The sequence below is a fragment of the Lupinus angustifolius genome, chromosome LG11, assembly GCF_001865875.1.
Source record: "Lupinus angustifolius cultivar Tanjil chromosome LG11, LupAngTanjil_v1.0, whole genome shotgun sequence".
In the NCBI taxonomy this organism is placed as follows: domain Eukaryota; kingdom Viridiplantae; phylum Streptophyta; class Magnoliopsida; order Fabales; family Fabaceae; genus Lupinus; species Lupinus angustifolius.
This window is the reverse complement of record NC_032019.1, coordinates 1,215,470-1,232,448: the sequence shown is the minus strand read 5'-3', so window position 1 is coordinate 1,232,448 and position 16,979 is coordinate 1,215,470. Positions and strand designations below refer to the sequence as shown.

The 16,979-nt window shown below is 31.2% G+C and overlaps 2 protein-coding genes across 3 annotated transcripts; both read left to right on the top strand.

Annotated features, from left to right (window-relative positions):
- LOC109360887 (lysM domain receptor-like kinase 3) lies at positions 4,218–8,159 on the top strand. Of its 2 annotated transcripts, none has more exons than XM_019606085.1 (12): positions 4,218–4,925; positions 5,084–5,117; positions 5,226–5,233; positions 5,431–5,592; positions 5,847–6,037; positions 6,115–6,204; positions 6,357–6,444; positions 6,518–6,669; positions 6,776–6,867; positions 7,205–7,343; positions 7,433–7,531; positions 7,833–8,159. In XM_019606085.1, the coding sequence occupies exons 1-12, from the start codon at positions 4,298–4,300 to the stop codon at positions 8,016–8,018; spliced, it is 1,869 nt and encodes a 622-aa protein (XP_019461630.1). In that variant the 5' UTR covers positions 4,218–4,297; the 3' UTR covers positions 8,019–8,159. The 2 variants fall into 2 exon arrangements, with proteins under 2 accessions (XP_019461630.1, XP_019461629.1); XM_019606084.1 differs by having other exon boundaries at positions 6,357–6,450.
- Positions 9,749–16,937, top strand: LOC109360886 (calcium permeable stress-gated cation channel 1-like). The gene is made up of 12 exons (XM_019606082.1): positions 9,749–9,994; positions 10,609–10,957; positions 11,728–11,874; positions 12,203–12,338; positions 12,690–12,791; positions 13,635–13,754; positions 13,913–13,993; positions 14,475–14,815; positions 15,012–15,257; positions 15,676–16,000; positions 16,107–16,340; positions 16,429–16,937. The coding sequence occupies exons 2-12, from the start codon at positions 10,644–10,646 to the stop codon at positions 16,669–16,671; spliced, it is 2,289 nt and encodes a 762-aa protein (XP_019461627.1). The 5' UTR covers positions 9,749–9,994; positions 10,609–10,643; the 3' UTR covers positions 16,672–16,937.

Genomic DNA, 16,979 nt, shown 5'->3' with positions numbered 1-16,979 from the left:
CATGTATGTATAATTGCAAAATTTACTTTACTTTGACGGTGAAGCCCAAGAAGAGACATAAGTTTAATTATAAACCCTAAAGGTCAACGAGATATTTGATGGCTATTCAGTCTATTCTTAAGATATTAATTTAGATTGAAATTGTCTCAATCTGATAAATTATTATGTTGACTACATATTAAAGAAAATATCATGCTAACACTTTCATGTTTATTTGATTTCACTTCTACTAAAAATATTACACTACAAAAAACTGAAAAGCGTTTTAACTTTTAACGGGGAGCTATAATTTATATTTTATAGCTTATTTAACAAAATGTCCTAATTGATCACTTAATTTACTTTTTAACTTGTAAAGGTAACTCAGTTTCTTTGTATTTGCGTCAAATTAATTTATAAATGTAGCTCGTAGCCCGTTAATCAATTCTCAAGTTTATCTATTTTATTAGAGTATATTGCTACTCATACAAATTTATCATCTAGATATATTAGAGCTGATTCGTTTAGGTGATCTAGAATAATAAATAAGTAGAATATTTATGCATTTTTAATATAAAGATTTATATATAATTATTACATCATTTATAATTTATTTGGATCACTTTTTCTAAATAATAAATGATGATTAGATATAACAGGTAAATATTATAATGCAATATATATATAACTTATAGATTGTCAATTAATATATTTTTTCATAATAAATCAGTAGAAGTTAAGTTGTGGGTAAATTTCTTAAGGATCCACCCTCTAATACTGTTTTAGGTTGGTTTAGTAACATATAGATCCTCAAATGACCAAAAAATCAATAGTCTGAGTTTTAGGAATAATATTTATTGAAAGGAATAATCATATATTTCGAAAAAGATTAGTTCTTTACTCATAAAATAAAGAGATACATTTGATAATATCAAATTTCTTTTAAAATGGGTAAAAATGACTGTTATCATCTTAAACACAAAGCTGGTCAAATCTTCAACTTTTAACACCTACTATATGTTATTCTGGGCAGATGATGAAAATAATTAAGTTTAAATTACAATTTAATAAAAGAAGAAGATATATGCATTGATAATGTATATATTTTATACACAATCATTATATCATCTATTATTGAAATTTAATCACCTTTGACTTTTCAGAAAAAAATAATATAAATGGATAATGAAAAATATTATGTACGTGTATAAATCTTTATCCTAACAATGTATAAATTTTACACTTATTTAATAAATATATAGTTTTATTAACTAATGATAATACTTTGATAGTGACATAAGTGGCAATGGTACATGTATACCTTCCTTGAAATAAGTTAAGCATTAACCAAAATTGTTCCCGGACAGTATATAGCTAGTAAAGGATTGTATCCAATAGCACAGAGAAGAGAAGTATCATCAAACATAAATAAAAAATATTTTTTTATGACATTTTATTTTTTTATAATGAAATAATACTTTTTTCCCTTAGAAACAAAGCAAAAGCTCTCATTTATATATGAATGTTGTTCATAGTTAACTATATAAAACAAAAAGTTGAGGGAGTAACGTTTTCTCTTGTAGCAAAGCTCAAATTGTTGATTATTTTGGCATCAAAGTTTGACACTTGAATGGAACATGGAGTGCCAAGTCTCCAACCTGGTACGCACAAATAACATGAGAGAAAGACTTGCTACAAAGTTTGACATTGTAAGCTATCCTTAACACCAAAAACAACACGTAGATATATAAATGTAAAGATAATCAATAAAATCTTGACAATATATTAAAAATTTAATCATAAATAATAGCATCAAAAAACATAAATATACTTATTATCGGTTTACTTATATGTGTCTCCACACAAGTTTTTGTACTGAGAAATAAATATTATTCCATCCATTAATAATTCTTCTATATGCCGCCTACATTTTTTCCTTCCATTAATGATTACTCTACGTTCATTCAATTCCCTCTACTTTACAAAGTGCATTCATGACATTTTCTAAAAATTATAGAGGATAAATTCCTTCCATTCTAAAACACATGATGGATGCAGTTCAAGGGAGAAAGAGAAAAATTAGATAACAAAATTTGCTATGAATTTATATTAGTGAAAGAGAATGATTGAGACACATTGAAAGGAGAGAAGCTTCTTTCAAAGGGCTAAGATTTGTTGGATAGGAATAGGAAATATATATATATATATATATGTGTGTGTGTGTGTGTGGTTGTTGGTGTAGCAAGGTTGGGTGTGGCATCAACTCCATTGGACTTGAAAGACATTTTTTACTGTGTGTGGTTGTTTGTCTCAAAGTTACTCAAGTGGATATTGAAAAATGTTTCAACTAAGGACTCCTTGTCTTTTTTAATGCCAAAAAGCCAGCTCAAAATATACGTGATGTTCATATTGTAATTTGCTGTTGTTATTTCTAGAAATGTAATGACAAACTCTTGTTTTTGCAATTATATTAAAGAGTAAAAGTGTTATATAACTATATTTAAGGGATAAAAATATTATATTCTTATTTTTTTTCCATATTGTTTGGCATGTATTTGTCTTTCAGGATCAATAAGACATCATAAAAGAGTGGGCTTTATTTACTCTCCCCTTTACAAATGCATGATTTGAGTTTAAGTTCTGAATATTAGGTTGGTAATTTATTTTTATATAGGTAAAGATATTATGTATATAAATATCAATAAAGATTTAGATTAATATCGATAAAAATTTAGATATGGATATAGATATAAACAGATAAAGACAAATACATTTTTATCATGATCTGACCACTAAAGAACTTCTAAAGCATCTAAGATAAATTTATGCTTTTATCATGTTGAAGCAAGACCATTTTAATATGGATGATGTCATTTTTTTACGCACACCTCTCTTCACCTATATATTGATGAATGATGATGAAGAACAACTTAGAAACTATGGTTTGGGCAAATGCTATAAGAGACAAGCCTTTGAGCAAACCATGCATGGGTTGAACATTAAAAACAAAAAACACACCAACCCTTTAGATGAAGGAGTTTGGTGGTGATGAAGATATTGGGTACATCCTTATCAATTGAAAATAAAATATCTAAATTAAGGTATCAAAGACCAACTAGGATCCTCTCTTTCTAAAATTTCATATTTTCATGTCTCAAGTTAATCATATCCCACCAAATAACATAAAAATGTTAATTTATATTTTTTTTATTTATATATACATATAACTTTTCATTAGGCTGAGACATAATGAAACACAAAAGTGTGACAACTGATTCGATAATGGAAGACTTGTCTATATAAATCCAACACAACAATCGGCAATGTCAATTAGGCATCTCGGAGATGTCACGTGGCATGCCCGATTGTCTAGTTTGCTTATCCCCTTTTGTCCTTTTCTTACGAGGTTGAATACAATTTTATTATATAAAAAATTTATCGTTTTAGTATTCTTAGAAAAATAAGTCTAAATTTATTTTTGTTGTGTAAGTCTAAATTGGTTCTCTACAAGTTTTTACGAATTCTCTTGTGTTTAAAAGATAGTTAACATCAATTTGATTTGTTACTTTGACACCGTATATATTTATTTTATCTTTGATGCACACACAAATTAATACTTAATTCTTATGATATCCCATATGAATATGGAAGAGGAATTCACATTATTCGCATATATGACAAAATTATATCATAGCTATTTATTTGTTGGGCTTAACCAAAGTTCTCTGTTCATTAATTAATTCCGAAAATCTGCTATGGCTATGTTAGCTTAGGTACACATGAAGAGGCATTCATCATACTCTGTTGCCATTTAACTAAACGTGGCCACTATATATGAACAAACAAGAGTGCTGCTAATGAACTTTGTCAACTTGTTTAGTCAAGAAAAATCTGCCACCTGACATTTTATTATTTTAGTATCTCCTGAAATTATCAACATAAGGATTCAAGGAAAATAAAGCATCAAAATTTGCCATATGTAACACTATTATAGCACTATGGTCAGAAACTACTGAACTAAAGTTTGGGTAAAAAATATATTTATAAACCATGTCATTCTTACTCCTTGTTTTGGTGTGGGCTAAAATGTATCGAATATTATTTATGCTAAAATGTGCATAAGAATTTACATTATTGTTTTGAAGGTATATAGTACTCTATTGATTTGAAGAGAAAGTGTGACATTATTAGTTTCAAGAGAGAAAAAAATGATCATGATTAAAACTGGTCACCTTGAAATGTATCCAGTTTCCTGATTTGAGTTTGTTTTATTCATTTTTGATCTTCTTACTCACAGAACATATTTTGATTTGATGCAATGAAGCTCAAATTTGTGTTCTTTCTGTTGTTGGAGTGTGTTTGTTTCATTGTGGAATCCAAGTGTATCAAGGGTTGTGACTTAGCTTTAGCTTCATACTATGTCTCTGTCTGGCCTAGTATATCTCTGGGAAATATAACTAACTTCATGCATTCAAATGTTTTGACAAATTCTGATGTTATTATAAGCTACAATAAAGGCAAAATATTCAATGGAGATGTGCTTCTATCCTTAACCAGAACCAATGTTCCATTCCCCTGTGATTGCATTGGTGGTGAGTTTCTTGGGCATGTTTTTCAGTACTCATCTGTAGCAGGAGACACTTATGATACTATTGCAATGAAGAGTTATTCCAATCTTACCACTGTTGAGTTTTTGAAGAGGTTCAATAGCTATGATCCTAATCATATACCGGTTAATTCTAAGGTTAATGTCACAATCAATTGTTCTTGTGGGAACAGCCTGATTTCAAAAGATTATGGATTGTTCACTACTTATCCCCTCAGGCCTGGGAATAATCTTCAGGAGCTTTCCAAGGAGACTAATATTGATGCAAAGTTGCTGCAGAGTTATAACCCTGGTGCTAATTTCAGCCAAGAAAGTAGAATTGTTTTCATTCCAGGAAGAGGTATGTTTTGGTGCTCTTCTAATACTTCTTCAAATATGTTTTGGTATGTTTCAGCTAAAGGGTATTGAAGCATATTCAAGGTTAAGTCACACATTATTTTTTGTCAGCTATTTGGCATAAATTTTTACCTAACTTCTTACCTTTCCTTAACTTTCCAGATCAAAATGGAGTCTATGTTCCCTTGTATCCTAGGTAGGTAACTTTAATTGTCTTACCTTTCTAAATATGCATCTCATTGAATGCATCATGTTTGTCTATGAGTTCTACCTTTTAACTTTCATTTTCTTTTCTCTCTTGCAGAATAGGAGGTTTGGCCTTTTATCTTTTCAGAGAATTAGCAATAAAGCCATCACTATTTTCAGCTTCATCTTTAAATAAGTGCAATGACCAATCCATAAAATTCTCACATTCATTATTAATCTCTTACCAAAACTAATGTTATGAATTGAAAGATAGTCAATGCCTAAATGGTTCACTGAGCTTAAATTTGCTTCAATGTAAACAGGTCTAGCTAGAGGTGCTGCTGTTGGAATATCTATAGCAGCGACATGCGGGCTTGTTTTATTAATAATTTGCATATATGATAGATACTTCAAGAAGAAGGAAGGAGAAAAAACTAAATTGTCTACAGAAGATTCAATAGGGCTTTCAACTGAAGATGGTACTGGTATATTTTTGTATCTCATATTCATGTGTTGAAATTAGTCTTATAGTACTTTTTTCACATTTCACACATTATCCTTGTATAAACTAATTACCCAAATCAAATTTCAGAGGATGAAAATAAGTTTTTTAAACTGATCTACTAATAGTTATGTAACTAAATGATTAAGTTCCATTAACATTCCTAGAATCTAAGTTCAATATATTAAGGAACATGATAAAAACTTGCTGATTTTTCTTCTCTCTTCCGGGGCGAAGGCTCTGGCAGTGGTGAATATGAAGCTTCAGGATCCAGTGGGCATGCTGTTGGCCTTACAAGCATAATGGTGGCAAAATCATTGGAGTTCTCATATCAAGAACTAGCCAAAGCTACAAATAATTTTAGTTTGGATAATAAAATTGGTCAAGGTGGTTTTGGAGCTGTCTATTATGCAGAACTTAGAGGCGAGGTACGAAGCTACTTGTATCTTCAATTCTTTATTTTTTTGTGGTAACTCATGTATCTTCAATTCTTTATTTGATGCAGAAAACAGCAATTAAGAAGATGGATGTTCAAGCATCATCAGAATTTCTTGCTGAGTTGAAGGTCTTAACACACATTCATCACTCGAATTTGGTAAACACAGCCTTCAAATTGTGACCCCTGATATGTTAATTTTGTGTACCATATATTTATATTGTGTATGCCATTAAAATTTTAAGCATAAACTATTTCAAGTAAGTTCTAAATCATCTTCTTCATGTACCTACCTTTTATAAACCACATAGGTGCGATTGATTGGATATTGCGTTGAGGGATCGCTTTTCCTTGTATATGAATACATTGACAATGGAAACTTAGGCCAATATTTGCATGGTAAAGGTAAGAACAGCATACCTTATAGTAAATTATTTTCATACAATTAATAATGACAATAACATGATTCCAGGGAGAGATCCATTGCCATGGTCTACTAGGCTGCAAATTGCTCTGGATTCAGCAAGAGGTCTTGAATATATTCATGAGCACACTGTGCCTTTGTATATCCATCGTGACGTAAAATCTGCGAATATATTGATAGACAAAAATTTGCGTGGAAAGGTTTAGTTGTTTCCAACCTTCATGCTCTACATTCCAAATCTTGATTTTCCATTTCTTCTTTTAGATTTATCATTTGAAGCTATATAAGCTTTTTTTTACTATTCAGGTAGCAGATTTTGGCCTAACCAAACTTATTGAAGTTGGAACTTCCTCTTTTCACACTAGGCTTGTGGGAACATTTGGATATATGCCACCAGAGTATGATTTATTTCATTGCTGCATTAGTGATACTCATACCAAACTGACCCTTATGGAATATGCAAAATCATAGCAAAAGATGTATCTTTATATGATTAATTAGAGAAAATTGTAAATAAAGTTCATAAAGAAAATTACTTCTTTGTATTCCTCATTATTAAATTACAAGTATTATGGTCTTGGCAATATGTTATATTCTATGCAAGGATATATTACAAGGGTAGTTTTTTCCATGGATTATCAAACTCATAATCAACTTAATTGTGGAAAACTAGCTCTGTAGTTTTTAGTTTGTATGCACATAACTTGGCCTATTAATCACCTAGATTTTGTGCAGGTATGCTCAATATGGTGACATATCTTCAAAAATAGATGTATATGCATTTGGAGTTGTTCTTTATGAACTTATTTCTGCAAAAAGTGCTATTCTGAAAACAGGTGAAACTGTTTCAGAATCAAAAGGCCTTGTAACTTTGGTGAGTCTACATATATATCCCATGTACATTTCAAAACCAGTCTAATTAAAACTAAAACAAAATTAAACTTGACTTGTTTTGCATTGCAGTTTGAGGGAGCACTTAATCAGATTAATCCTTTAGAAGCTCTTCCAAAACTGGTGGATCCTAGGATTGGAGATAACTATCCAATTGAATCAGTTCTCAAGGTGAAAACATTTAATTTGTCTCATTTTTCTGTGATTATATTGCAAGCCTTTTATTTCCCTTAAAAGGTTGATATTGTAGTTACATCAACATGAGTATATATAATGTCATTTGTAATCAAGTTAAAACTCATGCAACATGAGTAATTTCACCTAGAAAAGAAAACAAAAAACTCTAGATGTGAATGTTGAATAGAGCCTTTCAAACCATGCATGAGCATAGTTCTATGTTTCTAGCTTTGAGTATTGTTATAACATTTTAGAAGAGACAAATATTAAGGTTTGGTAATTGTTTGAGTTGCAGATTGCTCAACTTGGGAGAGCATGTACAAGAGACAATCCATTACTACGACCAAACATGAAATCTATAGTTGTTGCTCTTATGACACTTTCATCATCTGCTGAACATAGCACTTCCTATGATAATCAAACTCTCATAAATCTACTCTTAGATGAAGGCTTCCGTGAGATAATTACACCAACTTCTTAACAACTTTTACAAGTACAAAAGGATTTGTAAGAAATGAGTTTTGTACAATTTTCTTTGTCCATTATCATACTTGTCTAACAGTTTCTACTTACTGAATTTAAGTTAGTCATTTTTCTGCTGCTAAAGTACAAATTAATGTGAGCTTTTTTGGACTATATAATTATAAATGATAACTTCTTTTAAGCTTTTCTTTCAACATTTACATTTATGATTATTCCCATTTCACAAAGTTGCAAACTTTTTTTTGTCTAGACCATGGGTATGCGTAGTTTTATCATGAAAAATTGTTGAGAAAACAGTTCCTTTACTCCTCATATGTTTATTTCCTTTCTAGTTTTAATTATCATCTTAATGTATGATTCCTAATATGATTAAGTATTATGCCAAGATAAAGCGAGTGATGTCATATATTTTATATTCTTTTCTATATATGCAAAAGAGCAATCATAGACATTTTATGAAGTATTTTTCTAAGATTGTTAGATGATACTTTCAAAATAAAAGATGGTTAAATAGGTCACTTAAAGTTTCTTAAACAATTGTGTGTTGAGTTTTAAAAGGGAAATAAAAATTACAATTTCATGAATCTAAGTATTTATCTTTCCCTTTACTCTCTTTTCAAAACCCCCAATACAAATATTAAAAAGTTTACTTTTTTTCTATTGAGAAATTGATGGTTGATCCCTTAATCTTTATGGAATCTCATTCAAATAATAATTTTGATCTCTCATTAAACAACCTTGATGGTGAAATCCTTGATTAATTTCAAACCTTAAACATAATACTTATTTTGATTTATCATATGAGAAGAGAAGGTCAACTCCTATCCTTATTTAATTTATCTCAACTTCCTTATTTAAGTTTTTAAGAAATAATACTTTAGTAGGCCTGTTCCAAATAAAATCACTCAATTATCCTAATTAGAAAATCTAGATTTGACATATTATTTGTTAAGCAGAACAATTATTTATTTTGATAATTAATATTATACATAGAGTTTAAGTTTAAGAAATAATGTAAAAATCAAATACAAATTAGATAAAATATTCCTATTAAATTTTTTCCATATATTTTCACAATTAATTTCACACTATAATTTTGATCTCAATTCCAATATGCTGAAAAATGTTTTGGGAAAAAAGTTATAAATTAACCAATTACTAAAAGTGAAAAGAGTACTTTTATCAAAATTACATATTGAAAAATTTAGTAAGAGAGAATGATATTTGAAAAGTGAAAAGAATGAGAAGTTTTTGGTTTCTTAATATATTCGTACCGGAGACAATCATATTTAAATCGGAAACGTTCACAGATATATAAAACTTAACTCTCCCGATGGATATTTGAAAAGTGAAAAGAATTAGAAGTTAATAATAATTATTAAATTATGTGAGAAAAATGAATAAATAAATAAGAGTAGATTTATAAAAAAAATAGAAACAGTTTATTAAAAAATCAAAAGAAAATGTAGAAGGTAATTTCCCACATTGAATATATGAATTAGAAAATCTGAGAAATTAAAGTTAGTAATAAATTTGAACATACATAGCCGTTAGGAAAAAGTATTATCTCTCCAACCCTAATTGGTTTGAGATGCAGCAATCTGAACCCAATTGGTTCTTTGGAATATAAAACTCCTTCACACCATTAAACTATTACTATCTCTGTTATTGTTATGATTCATATTCCCACTTCAATTCACCGTTCAAATTTCTCTCTTAATTAACATTTAATTATTCATTCATTTCTCTCCAGTTACTTTTTTTATCACTTTCCTACACCATTTATTTGTATACATTGGCTTTGAATTCCTGTATTTTCCTTACCCCATTACAATTTCAAACCCCCCTTTGAAATTATTACCAAAAAGTTTGTAGCTTTTCTTCATTTTTTACTTTTTTGACTTCTGGGTTTTCTCTATTTCTGTGCTCGATTCATTTCTAACACTCTTGTACAATTTCACACTGTCTGGAAAGGTAATAATATATGCTCACTGATTTGGATCTAATGAATTCTCATCATCCAAGTTTTTTGCTCTGCTTCCAATTGTATACTCGTATTCAGTGTTCAATTGTGTGCATTTTCTCCCTCTCTTCATTCTGGAACAATAAAACATGATATGAAGTTTGGATTTTTATTTAAATTTAAATGTGTTTGCTTTGAGACCCAGGAATTATAATTCAGATTAGTAGTTGGTTATAACTGTTAGTAGAAGAAAATAAAACATGTCCTTTGAATACCAGTTTTACATTTTAGAAACTTAATATGGGAAAAGGGCTTATTCTCTCTTCAAAACCTGAACAAAAAATGGCTTCAATTTTGGGGGGCAATAACACAAAATTGTTATGATGAATTGAATATATAGCTTTTAGCCTCTCCTTTGTAGAGTATTTGTATAATTATTATTTTTGTAATCTTATTGTTTCTGTTTTTGTAAGGAAAGACATCAAAATAAAAATCAACCTTCATGTCATTGTCTGTTTTGTCTTCTACCTATCACAACATTAAAATGTTATTGATTTTCACATTCAAATCTGATAATTGAAATGTTATTGATTTTTGACATTATCCTTATCTATAAATTTTGCAGGGAGTAGCTTCTTCTTTACTCTTCGGTGTGTGCATATGGCTTCCCTAGGTGATATAGGACTATCAGCAGCAATTAACCTCCTTAGTGCATTTGTTTTCTTACTGGCATTTGCCATACTTCGGATCCAACCTATAAACGATAGGGTGTATTTTCCAAAATGGTATATGAAAGGTTTAAGAAGCAGCCCGTTGCACACAGGGGCATTCGTGAGCAAGTTTGTCAATATAGATTTCAAGTCATATGTAAGGTTCTTGAATTGGATGCCTGCAGCATTGCAAATGCCAGAACCTGAACTAATTGACCATGCGGGCTTGGATTCTGCTGTTTACTTGAGGATCTACTTGCTTGGGTATGTCTGATAAATCATTCTTTGTAGCATCCACGGATGGCTTTCTCATATAAAATTTATTACTGTTGAGTTTATCATTCTTATCCATGGTTAAATAAACATTATTTTTATCCAGTACTCTGTGTTTTCTTTCTTTCCAACACATGTTTATGATTATTGTTTATTGAATGACAATAGAATTAATAGTGCTTACATTGAGTACTGACTACTGATTATTATTGCCAGTAAGGGGAGTGTGTACTATCAGGTTAAATCATTGCCTAGTTACTTACATAATCTAATTATAGACAAAAGAAGGCAATGTGTTGGACTAGTTCACTTCAATCAAAAGGAGATGTGTGTTAATCTGACATTACAATGTATTAGTTTTATACAAGTTTGCTGCAATGAAGTTCTTGTGTATAAAAAATTATGTTAACATTTCAATTTCTACATTTGAAGTTACCTTTTGTGAATTGCTAATGATACACCTGCAACTAATTACAAACTAAATTGCACATTCCTCTCCATACTATTAGATGACATTTGGATCTCTGCAGGAATCACATCAAACTTTGCTACCACGATCCACATTTTATACTCTAATAGCTAAGTGCAAGTTGGGTGACACTCACTACTGGGTTGTTTTAATCCTTAACAATAAATTGTTCCTACTTCTAACAGAAGTTTTTTTTTTGTGGAATTCTATGTGATGTTTTAGCTCCAGTTTTACTTTTATCACATCTTTTATTTTATCTGACTACATCCTCTAACCCAATTTTGAAGTGCAGGCTTAAAATATTTATCCCCATTGCATTCCTGGCATTTTCTGTTATGGTTCCTGTGAATTGGACTAATAGAACCTTGGAGCGCTCAAATTTGACATTTAGTAGCATTGATAAGCTTTCTATGTCAAATATTCCACTTGGATCAAATCGGTATGCAAACTTTTCAGTTGGTATGATTAGTATTTATTCATTACTCATTATTGTTGTTATTTAATCTTGTTTCTTTTTAACTTTTATTTTCTATCATTGAATACATAAAGACTTTCGTACCTGTTAATTAGTATGTATAGATGTATTATGTATATTTGTATTGACTATGGTTACTCTATGAAATTCCATATTTTGGAACAATTATTAGCTCCTTTGGTCATTGGTTTTACCAATCCTCACTCCCTTCCGGAAGTATCCACCATATTATTTTGGGTGCAACTGTGCAAGCATGATGCTTATCTTCCATAAATTGTTTCATGTAATGCAGATTTTGGACCCATTTGGTAATGGCTTATGCTTTTACCTTCTGGACATGCTATATCTTGAAACGGGAGTATCATATAGTTGCAACAATGAGATTGCATTTTCTTGCATCAGAAAAGCGCCGTCCTGATCAATTTACAGTAAGAATTTTCATCATCTGGATTTCGGGTTGCACCTTCCTACCTTACGAAATATAGAAGAGCAACTTATTCAACGCTATCCTTATTTGCTTAATTTTCTATTTTCAAAATTATCTTGGTTTATGCTTTGGGGAATCAATTCCCCTAAACACCATGAAAGCTAGGTAAACATGGTCTTTAAATGCAGTCTTAAACTGATTGGTAAAATATTTGTTAAATAAATTTTTTAATTTTTCTTGACAGCTATTTCTGATTGCTAATATTTAGTCTGTCAAATTGCTCTTAAACGACTTCACATTTTACTTTGCGTTCCCTCCTGCTCCTTCAAGCAATTACTGTATATTTGTGCAGGTACTTGTTAGAAATGTACCGCCTGATGCTGATGAATCAGTTAGTGAGCTAGTAGAACATTTCTTTTTAGTCAACCATCCAGATCACTATCTTACTCATAAGGTCTGGTCCTTTTTTCTACACATGCCTGATTAAGTCTCTTTTATTTTGGAGCTTATAATAAGGTTTTTGTGTAAACGTAACTATTCGGTGATGTATAAAAATAATTATATTCATTGAAACTGGTGTTAAGATGGATAGTTCTTGCCTAGTGTAAGGTTCACATCAATAGACCTTTCAAGGGAAGATAGATCTGGTAGTAATATTCAAGGTTGGCCGTGGTTATGTTGTCTAATGTTTATTATATAAGTTGTGATATATCTCATTGCTAAATAATTGTTGATAGCATGTTTGATAAGCTATGTCTCCTGTTCTTTCTTTTAAATTTAACTTCTTTGTCGTCTTTATCTCTGCAGCATGATCAAGTCCATTGTCTTGTTAAGACAGGTGTACCATGTTCAGTACACTGTTGAAATAGATTTTATTAGGACAGACCTTGTTCAATGGTATCTATCATTTTGAAAAAGAATACCATGCCGAATAGTTTATGAGATAATTTCAGTTTCCGTGGTTTTCAACAAAGCAAAAAATGTTGTTTTGGTTCTGTAGAATATGTAATTGTAGAATAGCTCAAACTAATATGACTGAACAAACTTACCCTTCATCACATAATAACCAATTTTGGAAACAAAGTGAAAACTTTGATGACAGATTGCAACTTTGATAGAGTTATCTCTTATTTTTTTTCATTGGTTATACTATAGCCATTTGATTTATTGTAGTTATGATACTTGAGATATCAGGTTTAACCTATTTTTTATCCTCCTATTATATTGCTTCAACTCTAGTAGGCTATTTTTTTTCCTGCCAAGTTTTTTCTTTCTTATTTCAGAGATATTTTTGCAGGTTGTTTATGATGCAAAGGAACTTTCTAGTCTAGTTGCTAAGAAGAAGAAAAATCAAAATTGGCTCGACTACTATCAACTTAAGTATTCTAGAAATAAATCCGTAAGGCCAACTAAAAAGGTACACCATTTTCACTAATCTGGTTCATATGAACTCCAAATTGTTTTCCTATTTGATTTTGGCTTTAGAATTAGCTTTCTCTCGCTTCTTTTCAAGGCTTTTCATTTCTCTATTTTCTCGCTCCATTTTATTCCAGAGCGTTAACATTGTACTTGCAGACTGGTTTTCTAGGTCTCTGTGGTAATAAAGTGGATGCAATGGATTTTTATACTACTGAAATCGAGAAACTATCGAAAGATGTAAGTATGGATAACTATTTTTTTAGCTTCCATGTTTTTAAAATTTCTCTAGTACTGGTTGTGCCTTCTTTATAAATTCATTGCATGTAACTTATATGTAAGTGGTGGACTACTCTAATGTTTTTGTCAATGCAGATCTTTAAAGTTTATGAAGTATGTACTGATAGTTACTTCATACATTGTAAATCATTTTGGAAGGATTAGATGCTATTTCTTGTAGAATGTTTCTGCCATGCTTTCATTAAAATCAGAATAACTAATTATCAAATTATTATATCTCCATCTAATTTATGCTATTTAAGACGATTGAATAATATATTTTAAATACAAGAAGGTTTATTTCCGTCTTTAAACATACTTCTCCGAATAGGCTTTCTTTTAAAAGTTTCTCTTGCATGATTTTTATGGACATGAACTCTTGAACTGTTTATTGATTTTAAAACATTAAATAAATTTGATGTTTCTTTAAACTAACTTTCAGATAGAATTGGAGAGAGAGAAGGTGACGAAGAATCCGAAATCTATAATGCCAGCAGCGTTTGTTTCATTCAGAACTCGTTGGGGTGCTGCAGTTTGTGCGCAAACTCAACAATCTAGAAATCCAACCATATGGTTGACCGAGTGGGCTCCAGAACCTCGCGATGTGTATTGGGATAATATGGCAATACCATATGTTTCACTCTCCATAAGGAGGCTTATAATTCTTGTTGCTTTCTTCTTTCTCACTTTCTTTTTCATGATCCCCATTGCATTTGTACAGTCACTAGCTAACATCGAAGGGATTGAACGTGCTGTCCCTTTCCTGAAGCCCTTTATTGAAATGTAAGCTTTTTTCTATGTCAATGCCTCCCTTTTGCATTTCTTGCATCATGGAAAGGTTTTGGTACTTTATTTATTGCAACAAAGGTTGATTGCAGCATATAATTTGTTGGCAGTTATGTCTTGCACTCAAAGAGTTTAATGTTAAAATGAATGTGGTCCATAGCAGAAGCTAATCTAGTGTGCCATTTCATTGCAGGAATTTCATAAAGTCACTGGTACAAGGTTTCCTACCTGGGATTGCTTTGAAATTATTCCTTATTTTCCTTCCAACAATATTGATGCTAATGTCCAAATTTGAAGGGTTTATAAGCCTGTCTGCTCTAGAAAGGAGATCAGCCTCTAGATATTATATCTTCCAGTTCATTAATGTATTTCTTGGGAGCATAATCACCGGGTCTGCGTTCGAACAATTAGATACATTTAGTCGCCTGCCTGCAAATGAGTAAGTCTTCCATGTATATGCACCAGCACCACTAATAAACTTCAATTATAAGAGATATTGCAAATCTTATATAATTGATTTTGCTTTGCCATTAAATCTTTATGTGTGTTAGCAATTAGATTAACAGATATTATAGCTTGAATACATTATGTTCACCAATTGTGGTCTCTGTCATTAGTTGCATAGAACTTATGTGTACTAAAAAGTTGTAAAACAATTACAGAAAATCTATTTTTCAGTTGAATAATGGAACTGACACACTATGCTTTCATTAGGTAGTAGTCACTTAAAATGTCCTATCATTATGATTTGCTGTGTGTTTCTGACTATATTGTAAGAACATGATTAGCATTCTCTTATACCAAGTGATTTACTTCAAACATTTTCCCTATAATATTACTGTTTGTTATGCATGCAGAATTCCAAAAATAGTTGGTGTCTCAATTCCAATGAAAGCAACTTTCTTCATAACTTACATAATGGTGGATGGATGGGCAGGATGTGCTGGAGAGATTCTAAGGTTGAAGCCATTGATATTTTTTCACTTGAAAAACTTCTTTTTGGTGAAGACAGAAAAGGACCGCGAAGAAGCAATGGATCCTGGTACAATTGGTTTCAATACAGGAGAACCTCAAATACAACTTTATTTCTTACTTGGCCTTGTTTATGCTGTGGTTACACCCTTTCTACTTCCATACATCATAGTGTTCTTTGGTTTTGCATATGTCGTCTACCGGCATCAGGTAAAGATTGTCTCTTCAAATCTCTTTTGTTTTAACCACTAGTTACATACATAGTTACCATTGGTACCAAGTTACTATATTAGTAATGCCCGAAATTGAATGGCAGATTATAAATGTGTACAACCAAGAATATGAGAGTGCTGCAGCATTTTGGCCTGATGTTCATGGACGTATAGTATTTGCACTAGTGATCTCACAGATTCTGTTAATGGGATTATTCAGTTCAAAAGAAGTTGCTAACTCAACTCCATTGCTCATTGTTCTCCCAATTTTAACCATATGGTTCCATATATTTTGCAAGGGACGATATGAACCCGCGTTTATTAGGCATCCATTACAGGTTATTTTTTTGATCATTTTTTGAGCAGTAAGTGAGTTCCTCCTAATCCTGGTTTTCAGTAACATCTTGTGGTGTGTGTAAACTTCAGGAAGCAATGGTCAAAGACACATTGGAGCTCACAAAAGAGCCAAACTTCAATTTGAAAGAGTTCCTCCAGAATGCATATATCCACCCGGTTTTCAAGGGTGATGAAGATGTTGACAGTGATGTAATGAGTGAAGGGTGGGAGCAGGAACCTGCCGTTGTCCAAACAAAACGCCAGTCAAGAAGAAATACGCCAGTGCCGAGCAAGCATAGTGGTTCACTATCACCCTCTCATTCCCTGCATTAGTCATGACACTGTTGATAACCAAGTGAGTGAGGTGAAGTTTAACGAAAAGCCGCATGATACTCGTACAAGATATCCCCTTGTAGTTAGTTATCTCAGAACAACTTTTATTTCATCTTTGCTCTAGCAGCTTAATGATTTTCAAATGCTCAATGACCTTTTGTGCATATACTACGAAAGGCAACATAAATCTGGGATGAGGAATGTAGGCCTGAAATTACCAGCTTATAGTTTATTTTATTTTTACAATCACAATTTTCATTTTTTTTTCTTTTGTTTTTGCTACATTGGAGGGTGCCTGGAAAGAATAT

Excerpts from the sequence above, each read along its gene's own strand:
- LOC109360887 (XM_019606084.1), top strand. The coding sequence starts at position 4,298 with ATGAAGCTCAAATTTGTGTTCTTTCTGTTGTTGGAGTGTGTTTGTTTC. Across the intron at positions 6,038-6,114 it reads ATGCAGAACTTAGAGGCGAG|AAAACAGCAATTAAGAAGAT; the intron begins GTACGAAGCTAC and ends TATTTGATGCAG. Across the intron at positions 6,451-6,517 it reads CCAATATTTGCATGGTAAAG|GGAGAGATCCATTGCCATGG; the intron begins GTAAGAACAGCA and ends ACATGATTCCAG.
- LOC109360886 (XM_019606082.1), top strand. The coding sequence starts at position 10,644 with ATGGCTTCCCTAGGTGATATAGGACTATCAGCAGCAATTAACCTCCTT. Across the intron at positions 13,755-13,912 it reads CCGTAAGGCCAACTAAAAAG|ACTGGTTTTCTAGGTCTCTG; the intron begins GTACACCATTTT and ends TTGTACTTGCAG. Across the intron at positions 13,994-14,474 it reads TCGAGAAACTATCGAAAGAT|ATAGAATTGGAGAGAGAGAA; the intron begins GTAAGTATGGAT and ends ACTAACTTTCAG.